General features: G+C 37.0%; 1 protein-coding gene across 1 annotated transcript in view; it reads left to right on the top strand.

Annotated features, from left to right (window-relative positions):
• The first annotated feature begins 639 nt into the window (after positions 1 to 639).
• LOC135714502 (uncharacterized) overlaps positions 640 to 19599 on the top strand; it is a 31512-nt gene continuing 12552 nt past the window's right edge. The window contains exons 1-3 of the mRNA XM_065237878.1: positions 640 to 1159; positions 11756 to 11993; positions 12062 to 12195. Coding sequence (XP_065093950.1) covers positions 1093 to 1159; positions 11756 to 11993; positions 12062 to 12195 — 439 coding nt within the window. The 5' untranslated portion in view covers positions 640 to 1092. The remainder of the gene's footprint in view (positions 1160 to 11755; positions 11994 to 12061; positions 12196 to 19599) is intronic.

Here is a 19599-nt window from a genome sequence, read left to right as displayed (position 1 = left end):
GGCCTATGGATCTAAGATATGGCCCATCGCTAAAAATCTGCTATTTATCAATTTTATCTAGATGAACGCGTCATTGGGACGGTACTAATGGATATTTTTGTACGCTTTTGAAAATTTAGTCGATTGCTGAATTTATGTACGGGTCCAAATTAGGGACATTTAGGCCGACATTACGTCCATTTCCTCTATGTAGTTGCAAATGGCACCAATAGATTTGAAATTTGTCGTGGCTGAGCTATGATTTTTCAAACATTGCAAGCTTGCCGTTACACATTTTACCGGAGGCATCGTGTTCGTAGTGTTAAAGCTTCATAAGGATAATTTATAGCCACTTCTGGGCTAGTTCATCCCCATGAAACACCTAATCATCCCGCTCTACGGAAGTCCCTATACCATTCCCCAATCTGATTACCTACACGAAAATGTTTCATCCACACTACCGACTCTAATGAAGACCGACCGAACCAACCATTCTAACCGATTCTAACGCTCCTCGTGTTCGATCGCCGCCGCATCAGCTAGAACCCGACATATCGATGGCGAGTGCAAAACCACGCGAAGAACCCCAGATCGATCGATCGTTCTAACCGACGCGACGCCGACGCTGCTGCCGCCGCAGGTACATATAAAACTGGCCCGGCCAGATCGTTCATAGATCAGTTCGGTTTCAGTAATTAGACGGTTTGGTTAGCAGCATTTTGGCTGGCGTCCGGCGGCTTCCCCCTATCAGTTCCTTCGACGTCGACTTTGCACTTGTTGATTTTTGTGTTATCTAAAAGTAAGGGTTTGCCGGAAAATCCTTTTCGGAAACCAAGTCAGTCGAGTTAGTCGGCGTCGTTGACAGCTATTACGGCAATAACTAGGTAGCGGTGGAAAAGGTCCTAGCAAGTCAAACGCGCCAATAACCAGTTGATGCGAGCCGGTAGCCGTGGTTGATCTTGGCAGTGATTTTTCACGACGTGCATCTCAGAATTGTCTGGTGTTAGGGGAAGTGAACAAAAAAGCAGTTGCCCCAGTACGTGATTAGAGTGAGAGTGAAAGAGAGCAAATCGCGGACACAGGTCGACAGAAAATCGCACGCGATCCAGCATCATGCAGTCGCTGTACATTACCGGGTTGTTGGTGATATTGAACTTGGGGCTGAGTTATGCCGCGTTGGGTAAGTAAGATTATTTGCGGTAGCGTGGCCTCCGGCGCGTGTCGGAACCTGAAAGTGGAGTTATTTATGATTTATACACGCGAGTTAAATGAAATGTCATTTTCAAGTAAACCCTCGTAATATGTTGCGTGGTTGGTATGTGACATGCGCATATCGTAAATGTGATTGTGAATGTGATGACAGTTGTGATTATGGATCGATCCTAGAGGCTTGTGATTACAGTGTTCAATCAAAAGACACACATTTTATGTACTCATTCAAATCAAGATTAGAGCGTGATAGTTTTAATGGCATGGAATTAGTTCGAAATGAGAAACGTTGTTTTATTACGTTCCACTAATCACGTACTAAAAAAAGTAAAGTGCGTGATTAGCAGAAGGCAATTAACCTAGGTTTGATACTGGTTATTTCGTATAGTTTTTTGTTCTTGGTACAGTAAGGATCCGATTTAGGCAACACTAATTGTTTTAATTTTAACTTTCCATAAATTTATTTAATTGCATACCTCCATTCTAACCTAGTACCTGAATAGTCAATGGAAAATATTTAATAGTGTATGATGTTTTTAAGTGCATATTACAGGCAAACTAAAAGCATTGGAGACCTGTTGCTAAAATCGGATCATTGCTGTTTCATTAGAAACTGTGATTGCATGATATTCTGTTCAATTGTAAGCAGATATTCGACAGTGAGTTCTTGACATACCATATTCATTAGACACACAATGATTAATGCAATGATTTGAGCTCTTGTAAAGTGAAATATTCATGTTTAGCATGCCCTAATACTGCAATTAGTTTAGATCTAGTTTTTGCATTTTTATTTTTTAAATAGTAAAAATGAGATCGCAATTTTGAAACATATTTGAATTTTTACGATTACCATAGGAAACAAATCCATAATTAGTTTTGGTTAATATTTGGTGGCCTAGATCATGCAATAATTTGACTATACACTTATCGTTTTCCAAGTGAAAGATTTTTAGTTTTATTATCACTGAACTGGAATTCCGCTAACTGTATTAAGTTTCATTCGTCGGTCGGTTAAAAGTTTTGCAATACCGTAAGACGGGGTGCATTGGTCCAAAATTGAAAAATGTTTATTGATGCAAATATCTTGAATATGCAGAAAATGATCACTCCCTTAGCTCAGTCGGTAAACGCACAGCTACAAAGCAAGACCATGCTGGAGGTGGCTGGGTTTGATTCCCGGTCCGGTCTAGGAATTTTTCGGGTTGGAAAATGTCTCGACTTTCTTGGGCATATAGAGTATGATTGTGCTTGCCACACAATCATACCAATGCAAAAATGGTACAGGCATCGAAAGCTCTCAATTAATAACCGTGAAAGTGCATCTAGAACACTAAGTTGTGAGCACGCAATAAGCTAACATGCCATACGCAATAAGCTTGAAATGCTAGAAATAAGAAGAAGATCACTAGAATATGTTCTTTGAACTCCTGGAGTAAAGAGTTGATAACATTAACCGGTTGTTTTATTTAAATAGTGCTGTTCAGTTAAGTATCATAAATAGTAGTGAAAACACGTTTTTAAAAATGTCCATAGTTAAATATAAGTCACCCCACATAAGGTTATTCATTGGTCTATTTTTATATTTAATATCAGTAAAATGAAATATCAATTTCAATTAACAATTGGATGACAGTTGCAAAAATATCATTCATGAATATATTCAAATGCTTAAAATTGTTTTTCTTGTTGAAATGTGAATGTTGTAGGGAAGAGAACGACAATAATGTCATAATGTCACCCCCATTTACTGCACTCTGTGTGTTTCACTGAAGTGCAAGTGCACTCTTTAGTGAATATTCAGTGAAAACACAGACGTTGAGCCATCTGCGTTTTTTTTTAGTTTGAACGGGAGAATACTAGCATGAATCTATTTATTTTAATATGGATTAACTGAAACTTTAATTGGACTCAACGTTAGCTTTCCATATCAAAAAGTAGTGCACGATGCTCCAAAGAGCGATCCATCCCTGCTTTTCGTAAAATTATAGTATTGCAAAACTTATAAGCGCCCTTAAAATGAAACTTGGTACAGTAGACAATTTTCGCTTTTTCGCTCCACAGTGCTTAAACGGTTCCAAATCGGGTCCTGGTTAGCCTCCCAAAATTTGAACTACTTTAGTAAGAAACTGACTTGGCACAAACCATTTCATGTTTATATGGGAATTACTATGGGAAAACTTATGTTTTTGTTCATATCTATCTAACAATTCACCACATCACTATGCTTTTAAAAATCATAGCAGTGATTGTAGAAAATTTTCTCAGCTACAACTTTGGTGAAAATCACTTTTCAATCAAAAGTAAGGAACAAAAGTTATTAATGATTCAAGCCACTGATGTATTATAATTGTGCTCATTCAACTGTTCAGCAGGCAACATTGGTACTTCTGGTGCGAAAAATAGAACACAAATATCATGGCTACTATGTCACACTGCACAATACAGTGTTGCCCACAGAACAGCTGCTTGATCATGCCATAAGATTATCAATCTCTTAAAGAATTAATAACATTTTGATTTGACATTTGACTGAAAAACGATGTTCCGCAAAGTTGTAGCTTAGAAAATTTCCCGTAAGAATAATTATTGCAATTTTCGAAAAACAATATGGAAAATTGGTAGAAGACAATGAACAGAAAGTTTGGTTTTCCCATAGTAATTTCCATATAAACTTCGAATAGTTTGTGCCAAGTCTGTTTCTAACCAAATGAGTTTAAATTTTGGGAGGCTTATCAGGACCTGATTTGAAACCGTTTGAGCACTGTGGAGCGAAAATATCAAATTTTGCATCAGTCTATTGGTACAGTTAGCGGAAAAAAACGTTTAGCTTTAGTACAATCCTAATGTATTTGGCAATTAGTTGTATGATCTGCATCAGTTAGCGCTAAGGCTATGCGATATGAGATTTTTTAAGGTCGATACAAAACGAAACGGATTTTTTTTTTCAACAAACGTATTCCGTGAAATTCACGAAACGAAATGCTTTCGACGCCAGGGAGGCAGCTCCCACACCTGGACCCTATCTATCGACCCATCAACTAATGGACCGGTCATCAACGGCTTTACGTGATCAGAGATTCCTCAGCATATCTCGACGGCTCCGACTGGGATTGAACCCAGGCCCTTTGGAGTGAGAGGCAGTCATGCTTACCACTATACCATTTATTGCTTTATACTTTAATTTTTTCATTGCTCTAAATGTGCACCCAGACAACCAGAAGTCGTATAACAATGTACAGACAGTATCGTAAATTGCTACAGTCAGTCAAAATCGCATATTAGAATGGCATACCTTGCATTATGTTTAAGTTAAATCGTATAGAATGCAAATTTCCGACTTATATGCGATGACTCATTTTTCCGTCGTACTGTATCACAAATTTAATCGGATTACATCGTAAGACTTTTCAAAATGGATTTGTTATTACAGATCAAATCGCATATGATGTTAAATCAACTCGTTTAAAATTAAACGAAAATATGCACGTATATGGCCTCCACTTTCGTATAAGCCATTTATTTGCATTCTATACGACTTGTTTGTTTGTATATATGTTTGTATATCACGAAAACAACTTTGAATATACGTGCATTCTGGTTGTCTGGGCATGTAATCTTTTAACGTATGATTGGTATTTATGGTGAAATGAAATTTTGGCGATGTGAGTGTGAGTGCGTGAAAATGCCGGAGAGTCTCAGTTTTGGTTTGCTGAATCGCCGTCTTCTTCAGCCATAAGTAGTTCCCTAGATTTGCTTGTATGGAGGTTGAGTAAACATTGTCTCATATCGTAAAACATTTTAATATACACACGTGACGGAATCCATCTTTGACATAAAGGATGAGACGTTAACAAACATGTAATGTAAAATTAAGTGCTCTGAGACTGAAAAGAGAGTCGCTCGTATATGTCAGTCTCAGAGCACCTGAATTGACATGAATTTTTCTAAGTGTGTAGCTTGTGGCTGTATAAATGAAATGAGAAAAGCGTTTACTTTGTGAAAATTTGTTAGTTGGGTAGCGCTTTAAAATTCCCAGTTGAGTGTCACTATTGTCGATAACCTATTTGACAGTCTTTATATTTGAACTGCGTGTTGAACAGCTGTTTTATTATCAGTAACTCGATATTAGCGTCTATGGTGCACGGATAAAAATTCTGAATTTTAAAAGTGATGAAAACATTAATTCACGTAAATTTTTATTTAATTTCACGCAACCGAGAAACTTGTAAACAATGTTGTTTATAACAATGGGCTTTTGTATACAATATTTGCTACATTGAATGAAATGTCTCACAACTTTACATGATATATAATGTAAACTTATATGATATGTGACGCTCCATTCATGTGAATCATATTGAACATAAATTTACACTACTTTTTAGAACTGTGTGGAATACCTGCTTAAAGAAAGAGAGAAAGATTAGTTATTTTCAATTAATTCCACTACCTGCACATTGTAGACGCAATATGCGCATTTGTGAAGAAAGCAATTAAGGTAGTGGAATTAAATGGAAATTACTAATCCTTCTCTCTTTCTTTAAACACTTTGTATGATTAATTTCATGAAAAATTTGGTACAATGCGATATGCGTCATAAAAAGTGAATCAAATTGAAACTAAAACAGTACTAAGTGTTGCGTGAAAATCCAGAGAATTTTACGTAATAATTTTGTTTGCCGATAACAGTCACTGTCTGCCAAAGCCGTCATTTATCCTATCAGTTCAGTTTAGTTTTTATGGCAATAAAATCGGGGGCGACCCACGTCACGAGTCACGAGTTCAAATCTCACCCCCGGACAAGTCACGAATGACCCAAGAGTGTTAAAGTGACTATGATTAAAAAAAAAAAAAAAAAAAAAAAAAAAAAAAAAAAAAAAAAATATGGCAATAATAGTAATAATAATAATAATAATAATTTTAATAATAATAATAATATATTTTTGAATTTTACTTTCGTTCATAGAACTAATACTGAGTAATTCTCTCTGAAACCGGTGGTCTAGTTTTTCGAGGTTTTTAAATATTGATTGATGTAAATTAATGTATCTGAAAAAAAAATATTGTTCAAATTTTAGAAAATTGTTTCGCTTAGCTGTAGCAATGCAAAGAGAAAATCGATGAAGAGAATCAATCATCGCGTATACACCCTTAAGCATGTTTACTGTCGAGTTCCTCTTACTCTTCCTGAGAGGTGACTTGAGCTTAGCTTCCGCTTTCAGTTGTGCCCTCAACTCGCTTGCTTCTTAAAATTGTTTTTCCATCACCAGCGCCAGCCGCTTGGCCTCCTCTTCGACTTTTATCCGCTCCTTCCCGGTATAGTACACTTTCCAGAATTTGTAGTAGTAATATGATTCTCAGCAATGCTTGCTTCCTCTCCATTGTTCTTGTCGGCATCCGGGGTAGTCACAGCCATCTCCACTGTCTCTTCTTCCAGCACTTCTACCATAGAGGTAACTCTTAGACCAGAAGGTCCCGAAGAAATGAGCTCAACTTTTTGGTTCAGCTCTGGTACTATCTTCGGTCCCAAGCTAATCGATGCACACCTCGAAACATAGGAAAATCCACGAACCCCTCATTTTATCTGTCAAACTTTCATAGCGAATCGAAACAAACATTGACTTCTCGACGCAAGATCTCACTAACACAACCTTGCTAGTGTATTCGTGTAAAATCGATTTGTTTATTATTTTCAACCACGAAATCAGCTGTCAAAGTGTTCGACTTGACAGTGGTTTGTTTTTTATTTTCAACCAGTAAAACGTATGTATTAATGAAATTGATCACTAATACTAACGGTGGTAGAGAACTCTATAGTGTAGTACTGGAATTTATGCTAGCATGGGGTACGTTAATCGATTTGCTAGGGACCAATAGGCTAGTCAAGTAGTGAGCCAATTTAAAATCGTTAGTTTCGTATTGATTGTTGCTTCTACCGCTTTCTCTGTGTCTTTATCGTTGTCCACTTTCAACGCACCTCCATTCACTACACCAGTGTACGTACTGGCACTGGTTTCTTCTTCGTTCTGTTGTTTGCTTGAGGCAGGAGTTCATCCGATGCCCCTCAATCTAACAAAAGAAACACAAGTTTTTGTGCTCTTGGTAGAATATGTTCCTCTTCTGATTGGTGAAATACAGGCAGTTGAGAATCTTCTTTTTTACGTCCATGTAAATTCCCCGTACACCTGTTAGCATATCGAGACGCAAGGCAGCTGGAAATCTCTCTCCCTAGTACCAATGCTAGAACGCTATCCGGAACTTTTGGTGGTAGGTTGTAAACTGTGACGCACTGAACGATGAACGATTTTCTACCGGTATAATGGATAATTCATTGTTCACGGTTCTTTAGCAAACAATGAAGCATCGAATACTCTGATTTGAACTTGATGAACATAGATTGTTCCTTCGCTATATGGTATGTAGCGATCATCTGAGTAGGATCCGCTGCCAGCGCTTTCACAAAGGTCGCTATTTCGTCCACTGACGGTTTTTTGCAGCTAGCTAGGAAGCTGAACGTAACAGTCAGTTTTATTTTCACCGACATTTCCAGTTGTTTGATACCAATACTAGCGAACGAACTTCACACAATAGGCAAGCACTGCAACAATAAAGACTGTACTCGAAAAAAAAATGCAACGAACCAAAATGATCACCAAAAATTCATTTTATGTCGGATATTTTTGAAACTTTCAACTAAACACCTATTAGCTATATTTTTGCAAAGTTGCTTTATTCAACTTTCTCTCCTAGGCTAAATTTCCGCACCTTGGACTTAACGCTACCCATCAAATCTTGTGCAACACTTGCGTCATCTTTCTTACACACTTTCATGCACTCTTTCTTCAAATCCTTGTCGTTTTTGAAGACCTTCCCTGTTTTCCGGAGCTTGCCCTCCATAATCGCCTAGAATTTTTATATTGTGTGCAGTTCTGATGACTTTGGCGGATTTGCTTCCTTGGGCACAAAAACAAAATCGTTGGGTTCGTACTACTCAATCACCGGTTTCGCGTAATGGCACGATGCCAGATCCGGCCAAAACAGAGTGTCACCTTCATGGGACCGGACGAAGGACAGCAGGCGCGTCTGGAGGCATTCTTATTTATATATTTGGTCGGTCGTTATGTACGACTGAATTTGCCGCACTCACAGATCGCGTGCCACACTAAGGACTTCATGGCAAATTTGTCGACCTTCTTCTTCCGAAACTTCTCCGGAACATTCAGGCGGGAATTGCCAACGAAAAACTCCAGGCCGGGGATCTGCTTGGCGTCTGCTCTAATGTACGTCTCATCATCCATTACGATGCATTTCGGCTGCACCGAAACCGAAGCACTTCTTGCTTGGAAGCCATCTCGATAAACACGTGACAAATTGAAACGAGACTTTGCACATGTAAACATTTCACTCTAAACTAGTTGTAAATTTCATCAATGTTTACCTATGCAATAAAAAGCTGTACACATATTTTTTCGACTACAATCTTTAGTTGCTATCCAATAACAGGATATCGCCTGATCCGGACCGAAAAAATCTAAGTCGACAGCAAATAGAGCACTGTTGAGCCCTAGATAACAAGGGGTCAATCGATTCAACACGTAGAACGATTAGCTATGTAACGATTTTGTTTATATCTTTTTTTATGATTTTTAGGAACCTCGAACAAAAAGTGCTGGTTTAAACGAGAAGTGTAGGACGAGAAGAGTAGGACAAATAAAAAAAAAGATCTGGGTGGCTCAAACAAACCAATTGAGGCCTACAGGAGAAAAAAAAATACGACAAACGTTGTACAGTAAGACAAAAGCTCTCGTTAGTTGAATTTATCAGGTAGCAATTTCCGCCTACAATTCAACTGTTATAATAGGTTGTAATAAATTATGATAATTTTCAATTTTTTTCCATTGTTCTACGCTCCAAAAACCCGATCTCCCTGGATTCTTCGAAAGATTCTATGCTAATTTCTAGGTCGTAAAAATGTGGGGATGCGCCACATTGAATAATTAATATAACTAACCGGTTGATCTCTTTTTAATGGTTAGCAGGGGGTGTGCTTCCGTCAGAGAACAACATTTGCACATCTAATTAAAAACATAGCCAAAGTTCTGGTTCTACGAGATTTGGGTTCTGTCTGTTTTAAAAGAAGCGTTGGAATTCTAAGACGTGATCCAATGCATGATTTGCATAGCAGATACAAAGATCAAATATCGATAGACTCTAATATTATATGCACCCTGAGTAGTTTGGTAACAATTCTTAACACAAATCGTTTCTTTGAATTATTTCAATAGATTTTTATACATCTTTGGGACATTTTTTGTTTCTGGACTAAAATTGCTTTTAATAATTTTATTAAATAATTTCATCAGTAGAGGTACTGGACGGGAGGAGATAAAATGACTCTATATTGTGTATACACTTCAAAATGATTCGTTACCAGTATTACAATAGGTAATTCACGAAATTAATAATATTTAAATTGAACGTGAATGATGATCCAGAATGAAGTGTTGCGGCTGTTGGTAAAATGTGATAAAACCATAGATTTAATCATTTATTTTTATTGTTACTGTATGCTTAAAATCTGTTTCTTGACCAAAAACCACGATACAGCTGTCATATATCTTTCCTAATTAAAAAAAGGTTGTTCAGATGTACAAATTGATAAATTTAAACATAGTTGATGAAATTGGCAATTCGTATCATATCGTTCAAGCATGTGATGATATTACTTCCATGGTTGTCCAATTCACTCCTCACTTTTTTTTTTACTTTTGTAGATTATTAGTTAGCAAAACAAAAATACTCATCATCTCTTCAAGGATGGTCATTGACATGCGGAAGAAGATGTTACAAAGTATAGCAAAGTCATTTAAAGCACTTTAAGATAAATGCTCATGTTCCTTAGCACGTGTTGATGCCCGCGATTTGCTACACCTCACCCTTAAATGAATACATCCTAGTCGGTACAGCTAACGCAGCAAACGGCTCGCAATTTCGTAGGTATCACTCAACAGCGTTTCGTGTTAAACTATTATTAGGGTATACGTCCCTAACCTCGGTCTAATATGCAGCCATAGATTACGTTTTTAATCATAACTCATCAATTAATTTACCTGCAAACGATATTCTACTGCTAAATGGTATGCTTAGATATGCTTATCATGTCGTTTGCTATCAGGAACCGCAAAAAGTTGAAAAACTTACTTTTTTTAAGACAAAAACTCACCAGGGAAATGTATGTAATATCGGTCTATTGTCCCCAAATTGGGTCTATTTATGGATGCAACTTCGTCCTATCCTGTTTGATTCTCAAAAAAAAACGCTCTTGGTAACGTTTTCTTATGTATTTTTTTTTATCACTATCACTGTTAACTTAATACTCTTCATTCCTCAAAACATTTCTTAGAGAAAATTTTACGAAAACTACATTAAATCACTCAAGTTAAAAATTAAAAATTAAAAATTTCGCTTATCGTCTTTCGACCGCAGAATATCTAAATCAAAACATTGTGATGTTCATTATACAGGTTTGGCAGAAAAAATCTCCCTTCCTGTTCGTTCCTTATCATCCAAATGCAAACCACATTGTTGACGTTACTCTTATTGCTATATGCTGTCAAATGAATTTCATGGGCCAAAGTTAGGAACATAGAAAAGAAATGTGTCCCTAAAGTTGGGTCCATGATTTACTTGTGAAAACGTTGTTAAACAATTAAAATAAACATAAAATATTCAAACAGTAACTGTGAGTTTTACGTCTAGTGTGTATTATCAGGTAATTCCATTCAATAAATGCCATAATCAGGCCATTTGATGATCGTCAGTGCAACCTTCCCATCTTAACCTTAGAAGTCATGGCGGCTAAAAACTCCGAACAGAGTGATATTCTCAACCAGTTTTATTACTTACGAGAGCTGAAAATGTATTGAAATGTTGTGATATAAATTGATTTGTGTGTGGTACACATTTATCAATCATCAGTGATCAATATTTTCCTTATTTTTTGTGTAATATTCCTTAATTAATTATTTATTTGCGTGATAGGCCGAATGAAAGGACTAGACCCACATTACATACCGTAACCCTATTACTATTTACCTTAACACCCGTCGTTTATTCGCTACCTGGGAGGGTAATTAAAGTAGTGCAAACAGGCGGAATCTTGATGCGGCGTCGCTAATCGCGTGAAAAACTTTTGATCGTAGCCGGATGCTCGTAGCGAGCGTTTGAACTACAAGTTGAAGAGTGCGCATTTTTTTATATACGTGTGAGAAATTCGCACTCTTCTGCTGCCATCGAAGTAGGCTGCTAACCAGTCGGTAACGATGGCAAAGATTATCAACGAGTGGCTAATATCTACTTGTAGGCGTTTTATCGGACGTCGTATCGTGGTCTGCTGAATCGAGAATGATTGATTGTGGGATTCTCAGAACATAATTTGTTAACGTTTTCCTAGAATGTACAAGCAACATATTGAATAAACGCTTACAATAACAGATAATTTAAAGCTAATTAGCCTATTCAACCCACTAAGTAATGGATTTTTTTTACAACCCTTACATTGCAGAACCCGCCTTAACGGTGTGCAAAAGGAAGGACCCAAACCTGGACAAATGCATTACCGACGTTGTGGAGCGGATACGGCCGAACATCGCCAGCGGCAATTATGGCTCGGACAAGCAACTTCCCACTCTGGAACCGGTGGTAATCGAGAAGATCCGCATCGATCGTGGACCGTCATTTTCGGCTAATTTTTCCAACCTGGTCATCGGTGGGGCGTCTCAGTTTATCATCAAGAAGCTCAAGTATGGTTTTTTAGATTTCGTTTTTTTTAAATTGATACATTTTTTTTAACTTTGCATCTCTATTTTAGGACCAATTTGGACAAAAAGCAAATCAACGTGAGTGTCATTCTTCCATCGTTGGATGTCAATGGAAAGTACTCGTTGAACATGAATATTCTGGTCTTGCGCATTTCCGGCAAGGGAGACCTCAAAGCTGTGCTGAGTAAGTTAAACATCGTTTGGTAATATTTAATTTAAATTATAGAAATCAGTGGGCATTATTAATGGAAGCTAGGTGCGGGAGTTTTTATACCAAAATTTGATAAATTTTGAATGTTGTGGCAGAAGAAGTATACCGCCCATAAAAGCATAACAATCCCATCTTTGTTTGATTTCCTATTTCAATGGGAATATGTTAACATGTTGTTGCATATATGAATATGTTAAATCAGAAATACTTCTTAAAAAACCTTAATGTAAAACACATTTCACTTATCAGTCAAGCTAATTAACGGTAACAGCTCTTCGTGCTCTTGTTACTAAAATAGAAAAATCCTTTGCGGCTAAGGAAATTCTACTAGCAACGTTTCTTGATATTGAAGGACCATTTGACGCAACATCCTTCACGTTTGGAAATGCTTTCCAAAAGCGAAATATCAGCAAATCTAGGAGATTCAGCAGTGAAAGAAACAGCTGAAAAGGCTGGCCTCAAGGAGGTGTTATTTGTCCCCTGCTGTGGTCGCAAAAGCAGTGCACTCAGGAAACATTTATGAATAATAACAAAAAAATATTTCATTTATGTTCGATTTAATTATAGTAATGATCACAATACTTACACCCCATTGATACAAAAAGAAACAGTCATGCTCGATTGGCTCCCGAAAGTGACAGGCCCAATTGGCTCCCGTTATTGTCTTCGCCAGACTATGAATATAGCGACTATAACTAACAGTGGTCGGAAGTGCGTTTATGGAATAAATCTGGCGTAACATTTGAAAAGGGACTATCAACTTTTGTTAGGTTTTTTTCTTCGCGCAAACTAAAGTACACCCACGCCAACCAGGAGCATTATCGGGAAGGGGTGTTATTGGTTTGCGTGGACGTACTTTTGTTCTCGCGAAAAGGGTTTTGTTTACGAAAGTTGATGAGCTCCTTTTCAAATGTTATGCGTGAAATTTTTCATTTGATGATATAATTGTTTGCAATGGGTGCAATCATTTTTAGCCCTAGAGATGGGGAAGGGTCCCGGCTTAGTGGTTAGTATCCATGCCTCTCACGCTGAAGCTCAACCTCGGACAGGTCACGAATGACCTAAAATGTATTGAAGTGACAATAATACAGAAAATATACCTAAAAATGGAAGACTAGTTCTATTGGAGATAGCTACAGCGTATCTCAAAATTGATCGTACACCCTAGACGATAATGTTTTGAAACATGGTGAATATATATATATATTTTTTCAATCGTGGGTGGTGATTGAACAGCTGTTTATTGATTTATTGCTATAGTTTTGGTTCTTATTGCAAGAGATTTATTTGAATAAAACGCTCGAATTTGAACTTTTTACCTAGTTGTCGAATTTTAGTAAAATTAGTGGCATATGAATCATCCTTACTACGACTAATTTCAAGAAGTTGTGATCATTTTGTTTCAAGAAAATAAGGTTTTTCAAGAAATTTGCGTTCTATTGCCTTTTTCTTAAATTGCTCTAACTTTTTGTAAAATCAACCAAATATGCCTAATACCAAGATAATACTTGATAAATGTATGCTGAGTCAGCTGTCAAAAATTCAGTGACGTATCTTTTTAACTTGTGCTTTAAGAGCCGTTTTAATACAGCGTACGATCAATTTTGAGATACACTGTATGTTGCCAATTCGACGACCCATTTCAAGATTGACTGCTCGTGCATTTTGAGGTCACTTTCATAAAAAAATATGTCCTGCGTGACTATATCCACATAGGGAAAATGGCTCTAATGTTGGCCTATGGATCTAAGATTGGGCCCATCGCTAAAAATCTGCTATTTATCAATTTTATCTAGATGAACTTCCCACTCTGGAATCATAAATATCCATTAGTACCGTCATTGGGACGGTACTAATGGATATTTATGGTTGCTATTGAAAATTTAGTCGATTGCTGAATTTATGTATGGACCCAAATTAGGTGCATTTGGGCCGACATTACATCCATTTCCCCTACTCCGCAAAATTTGCAAAAAATAAACAGCAACAAAAACCAAACATGTCGAATTTCTAGCGTAACCTACTTCGATCCAAACATTTGATTGCATACAAGCTATTTCAAAAGTACCCAAATTTGGGTAGAATCCATCCAGATCGGTCAAAACTGAACCTATCCAAAATGGGTACACTATGTTAGAAGTGACTATTTAACAAATAGACAATGGACGACCGACGTTGTTCATTTGTCAACATGTCAGTTCCAACATAGATTACCCAAGTTTAGGTAGGTTCAATTTTGACCGATCTGGGATTTACTAGCGCCGATACATCTGTGCGGATTTACTAGCGCTAGAGTACAAGCCAACTAGCACAAATTCCAGTTGCTCCCGAAATCTCATGGTGGTAGACGCTGATGACTTGTTTCCATTATGCTAGTGAGTTTTGTTGCTAGCAGCTGGCTCATTAGCGCTAGTGGAAAAGCATAAGTGTAAACACCCCATAAGAACGGTTGCTTTGAATTCCAATGTGTTGTCAATCAGGCTAATGTCTTGATGTTTTCTGCTGTCCATAGAAGTCGTTTCTACTCTACTCGATCCATGGCTACTAGATTTGATGCAAAATTTAAAATTATCGCTCCACAGTGCTCAAACGATTCCAAATTGAGTCCTGATTTGCCTCCCAATATTTGAACTCTTTTAGTAAGAAACTGATTTGGCACAAACCATTTGAAGTTTATATGGAAACCACTATGGGAAAACCATAATTTCGCTTCATATATACCTCAAGTTCACCAGTTCACTCTGCTTTAGAAAATGATAGCTGCGCTTGTTGAAAATTTACTCAGCTACAACTTTGTCAAATGTAAGAAACAGAAGTTATTAATGATTCAAGTCACTGATGTCTTATGATTATGCTCCATCAACTGTTCAGCAGGCAACATTGGTGTTTCTGGCCCGAAGAATAGATGAGGACAAACATCATGGCTACTACGTCACACTGCAGAATACAGTGTTGCCCACGATACAGTTGCTTAATCATGCCATAAGATTATCAATCTCTTAAATAATTAATAACTATGTAGTTTGACGCTTGGTTGGAAAACGATCTTCTGCAAAGTAGAAGCTGAGAAAATTTCCCATAAGAATAGTAATAGAACATGTTAACAGTATAATATGGAAAAAAAAGGCTAGAAGACAATGACCAAATAGTTTGGTTTTCCCATAGTAATTTCTATATGAACTTCAAATGGTTTGTGCCAAGCCAGTTTCTTATCAAATGAGTTTAAACTTTCGGAGGTTAATCAGGACCCGATTTGGAACCGTTTGAGCACTGTGGACCAAACATTTCAAATTTTGCATCAGTCTAATGGCCACACGTCGCCAACCTCGTAGGCTGCGAAGGGTGCGCAGGTCACCTGCGTCAGTACCGTAAACCACCATAATTCTGCGCACTGCCTAATTCCGCGCATTCGGAACAAACGGAGGATTTATGTACACGCTATTTCAAAACTACCCAAATTTAGGTAGAATTCATCAAAAGATCGGTCTAAACTGATATTACCAAAAAATGGGTAAACTATGTTGGGAGTCACAAGTTGACAAATGAACAAAGTCGATCGAATTCAGGTCGATGTTGTTCATTAGTCAACTAGTCACTCCCAACATAGTTTACCCATTTTTGTGTAGATTCAGTTTTGACCAATCTGGGTGGACTCTACCCATTGTGGTAGTTTTGAAATAGCGTGTAAATCAAATTCTAAATTGAACCTTAATTATTCGTTACGAGTTCCATACACGCTATTTGGAGGCTACTCAGTGACTGGGTAGATCGCACTCATTTTTGCATGCTGTATGGAGTTGTCAAAAAATAAGTAAACTGGTTTTGCTCCGATGAGTGGGAGCTACCCAGATTCAGGGTAAATGGTTCTAATATATTTTTTTTCCTAAGTTCAAAATGGCGCAATTTGAAGTTGTAAACAGGCGATTTTTGTGCAGTTAGTTTAAAATTAATTTTGGAGGTGAAGCAGTAGAAATGGTGCAGCTACGTAATGACCTGGTAGCGAAAGTTATCAGCAGCTAGTTGGTAAGGTACAAAACGCTAATACCCCGTTCACATTACAGCCTATATCACGTAATATAGACTGTCTTGCAATGAGCACTCATACATAGGATTTCCAGTGAAAACTAGATGTATGAGTGCTCATTGCAAGACAGCGTATATCACGGATCTAACATTGGGCCCATCGCTAAAAATCTGCTTATTTATAAATTTTATCTAGACGATCGTTTCTTTGGGACGGGTCTAATGGATATTTTTGGTCGCTATTGAAAATTTAGTATTGCCCAAATTAGGGGCATTTAGGCCGACATTACATCCATTTCCCCAATATAAAGCATTCATGGGACATTTATTTGTTTCTACCGAAATGGGTAAGGTTTACTCAGTTGACAAATGTCACAATCTGAGTAACCGTTACCCACTTTCCTCTATAGGCACGTTTACTCAAATGTGAGTAAAAGCATGTTTACTCATTTTTGAGTAACTTCCCTTTTGGCTGACTGAGTCATTTTCAACTCAAAAATGAGTAGCCTAAAAATAGCGTGTAGTCCTCTCAAGGCGGGTTCGCAGTGTTAGTGCACGGTAAGAAAAAATACTCAAAATTAAGTTAAAATAAACTCAACTCATGAGATGAATTTTTTTGTTAGTTGTGAGAAATTTTTGGTTTGCTGTAAGAATTGTCATTCGAAAGTAAAAATAAACAACAAAACGAAAACAAACCCTACACGGTAAGAAAAAAGTACCCAACGGCCAGTTCACTTTTACCTACTTTTGATTAGTTTGTCTCCTTTTCTCCTTCTTATGTTGTCAAAAACGGAGGAGCAAAACCACCCAACAGGGATAGTAAAGTGTGGGAATATTTACCTACTTTTGGGTACAACTAACTTACTATTGGGTAGAAAGCGAGTGGAAAATTCCTTACGAATTGCACACAAGTAAATGAAAACTACTTTGGCCCGCTTTACCTACTGTTGGGTTCCTGCACTATAGTGCCGAGATGAGTGAAAAGAACTTACTTTTGGGTACTTTTTTCTTACCGTGTACGTTTGCATGGTAAGAATAAAATACTCTTTTATGAGTAAAAGTTAACCCAGTTAAAAAAAAAAGTGGCTACGGGTATAATAAATTACTCATTAATTAGTAGTGCCACTTTGATTGAAGATGGGTTAACTTTTACTCATAAATAAATGTTTTATTCTTACCGTGTACATGACAGTATATGCTACACAGTAACCGCAAAATACCCACTAATGACTACAAAGTAAGCATTTTCGAGGGAAACTGGGACTACCCATTAAATGAGTAAAAGTTTACCCATTTATGAGTAATTACAACTACAAAAACGAGTAGTAAGTATTCATTTTTGAAAAACAAATACTCATAAATGGGTAATATTTTCACTCATTTAAAGGGTAGTCACAGTCTCCCTCGAAAATGCTTATTTTGTAGTCATTATTGGGTATTTTGCGGTTACCAAGTAGTGTGTGTTTTAATTGATATTATACACGGAGAAAAAACACATTCCAAAATTTGAGTTCTTTTAACTCACTTGCACTCTTTATTGTTGTCAAAAAAGGAACGAGAGTTTCGACCCAACTAAAAAGCTCAGCCCAATAAGTTACTTGTGAGTAAATTGCATGTTCTAAAATTTACGTGAGTTAAACTTAATTTTGGGTAGAAGAGTAGGTATTTTTTTTCTTGGTGTTAAATGGAAATTACTATATGCGATTTACTTAAATTTGGGTTATTGGGCTGAACCCCGGAATTGAGGGAAAAGTACTTAATTTTGGGCACTTTTTCATCTCCGTGTAGTATAGTGTTTGTGAGATCCGGCTTGGAGAACTCAATTGTTTATGGTTTTAAAATGAGTGCTGCATAAATCCTAAGAGAAGAGGTGACAATACGGGGGCGAAAATGACCCACTTTTCTGTTAAACGTTGGTTTTCCAAGTAACATTGCAAGTTTCATTGTGGTTTTAAAGCACTCTACAAGTCTAAATCATGGGCTACAGAACCCTCATAAAACTCAAATTGTTACTTGGGTGGGTTGCCTTTATTGAGGAGATTTTCAGCCAGACGCTGGTTCATCTCCGTTCATCTGTCAAACGTGAACCAGCTCCTGATTGAACGATTTCATGTGCGTAAGATAAAGATAGAGATAGAGATAGAAATAAAAGATGAAGAAGCCAATTGTCACCTCTTCCTCTTAGCATAAATCAATGATAAACATTTCGTTTTTTTTTATGCAAACTTATTTCAAATGCGCATTTTTACAGAAACTACTTTACTTCTGTGGCCTAGTGATTATGCTGTCCGAATATGGGATTCCATCCCAGTTTTAAATTTATTTACCAGTCAAATTTCTTTTTGACGTAATCACCTTCCGATCAAAATATTTTTCGATGTTACTTAAGTCACCCGATTTCTATGGAGATGCCGTTTGTCTTAAGTAACAGCGATGAGAAACCCGTGAAAAGTGTACGTTCGTCGTTTCGCTTTCTCATTATTAAAGTGAATAAATTGAACTGTTTGTTGCTATGATAATTTCGGTGGTCCTAAAATGATGAATAGACTGCACGTAAGGAGACGTGATTGATAATTATCCCGAATATCCTGGTAAATACATGTTACTTAACATTTGGCGGCCACCAAACGACGTATAATAACTTTTGACTCAAAAACAAGTATTTTTTAGCATGAGAGCTACCAATCTGCTTTGTATGATTAAAACCCTGCTTAATATGTTAAACATTGCTATCACTGTGAGATTATATGCGTTTAATTGGAAATAGGAATAACTTTTCGACCATCAAAACAAAACTTTATTTTTCTCGGATCGGTACGAATGTTACTTTCAACATAGTGAAAATTTGCTTGAATTGAATTGAAACATGCAGATTAATTGAATTACAATAGAATATTTTATCCGCGGAATTCGGACACTTTTTTTTTTGCTTGAGCCTAATTTCGTGGGTTGCATTACAAACTACCATCACGGCAAAATCATTCCGTACTTGCCTGAATAATTGTTGAAAGTGATATAAAAACGTTAGGGGATGTTCATGAGTCACGAATAATGCTTTTGCTTAGATTTTAGTTAAGTTTAAAAATTTTGCTGATTAGATGCCCTACACTCTTCTAAATTTTATGCGTAATTTATTTCCAGTCCTGAAATGAATTATTTATGTCTTAAGGATAAGACGGGCATAGTGAACACGTGGGGCTAGTTCAAAACTTCTATTTTTTCAAAACAAATTAATTGGTTGTAGGTTCAATATCAACATTGCAATGACCATATAAATAACAAGCGGGCGTTTAGACTCGGTGGGCGTTTGATACACTCCTATGTACCATATCTAAATGCCATTAATAATTTTCA

This window comes from Ochlerotatus camptorhynchus, unplaced genomic scaffold, assembly GCF_037179485.1.
Source record: "Ochlerotatus camptorhynchus isolate MF236.1 unplaced genomic scaffold, CSIRO-AGI_Acam_v1.1 ptg000045l, whole genome shotgun sequence".
Lineage (NCBI taxonomy): Eukaryota > Metazoa > Arthropoda > Insecta > Diptera > Culicidae > Ochlerotatus > Ochlerotatus camptorhynchus.
Note: the sequence above shows the minus strand (reverse complement) of the source record. Positions and strands in the feature narration are given on the sequence as shown.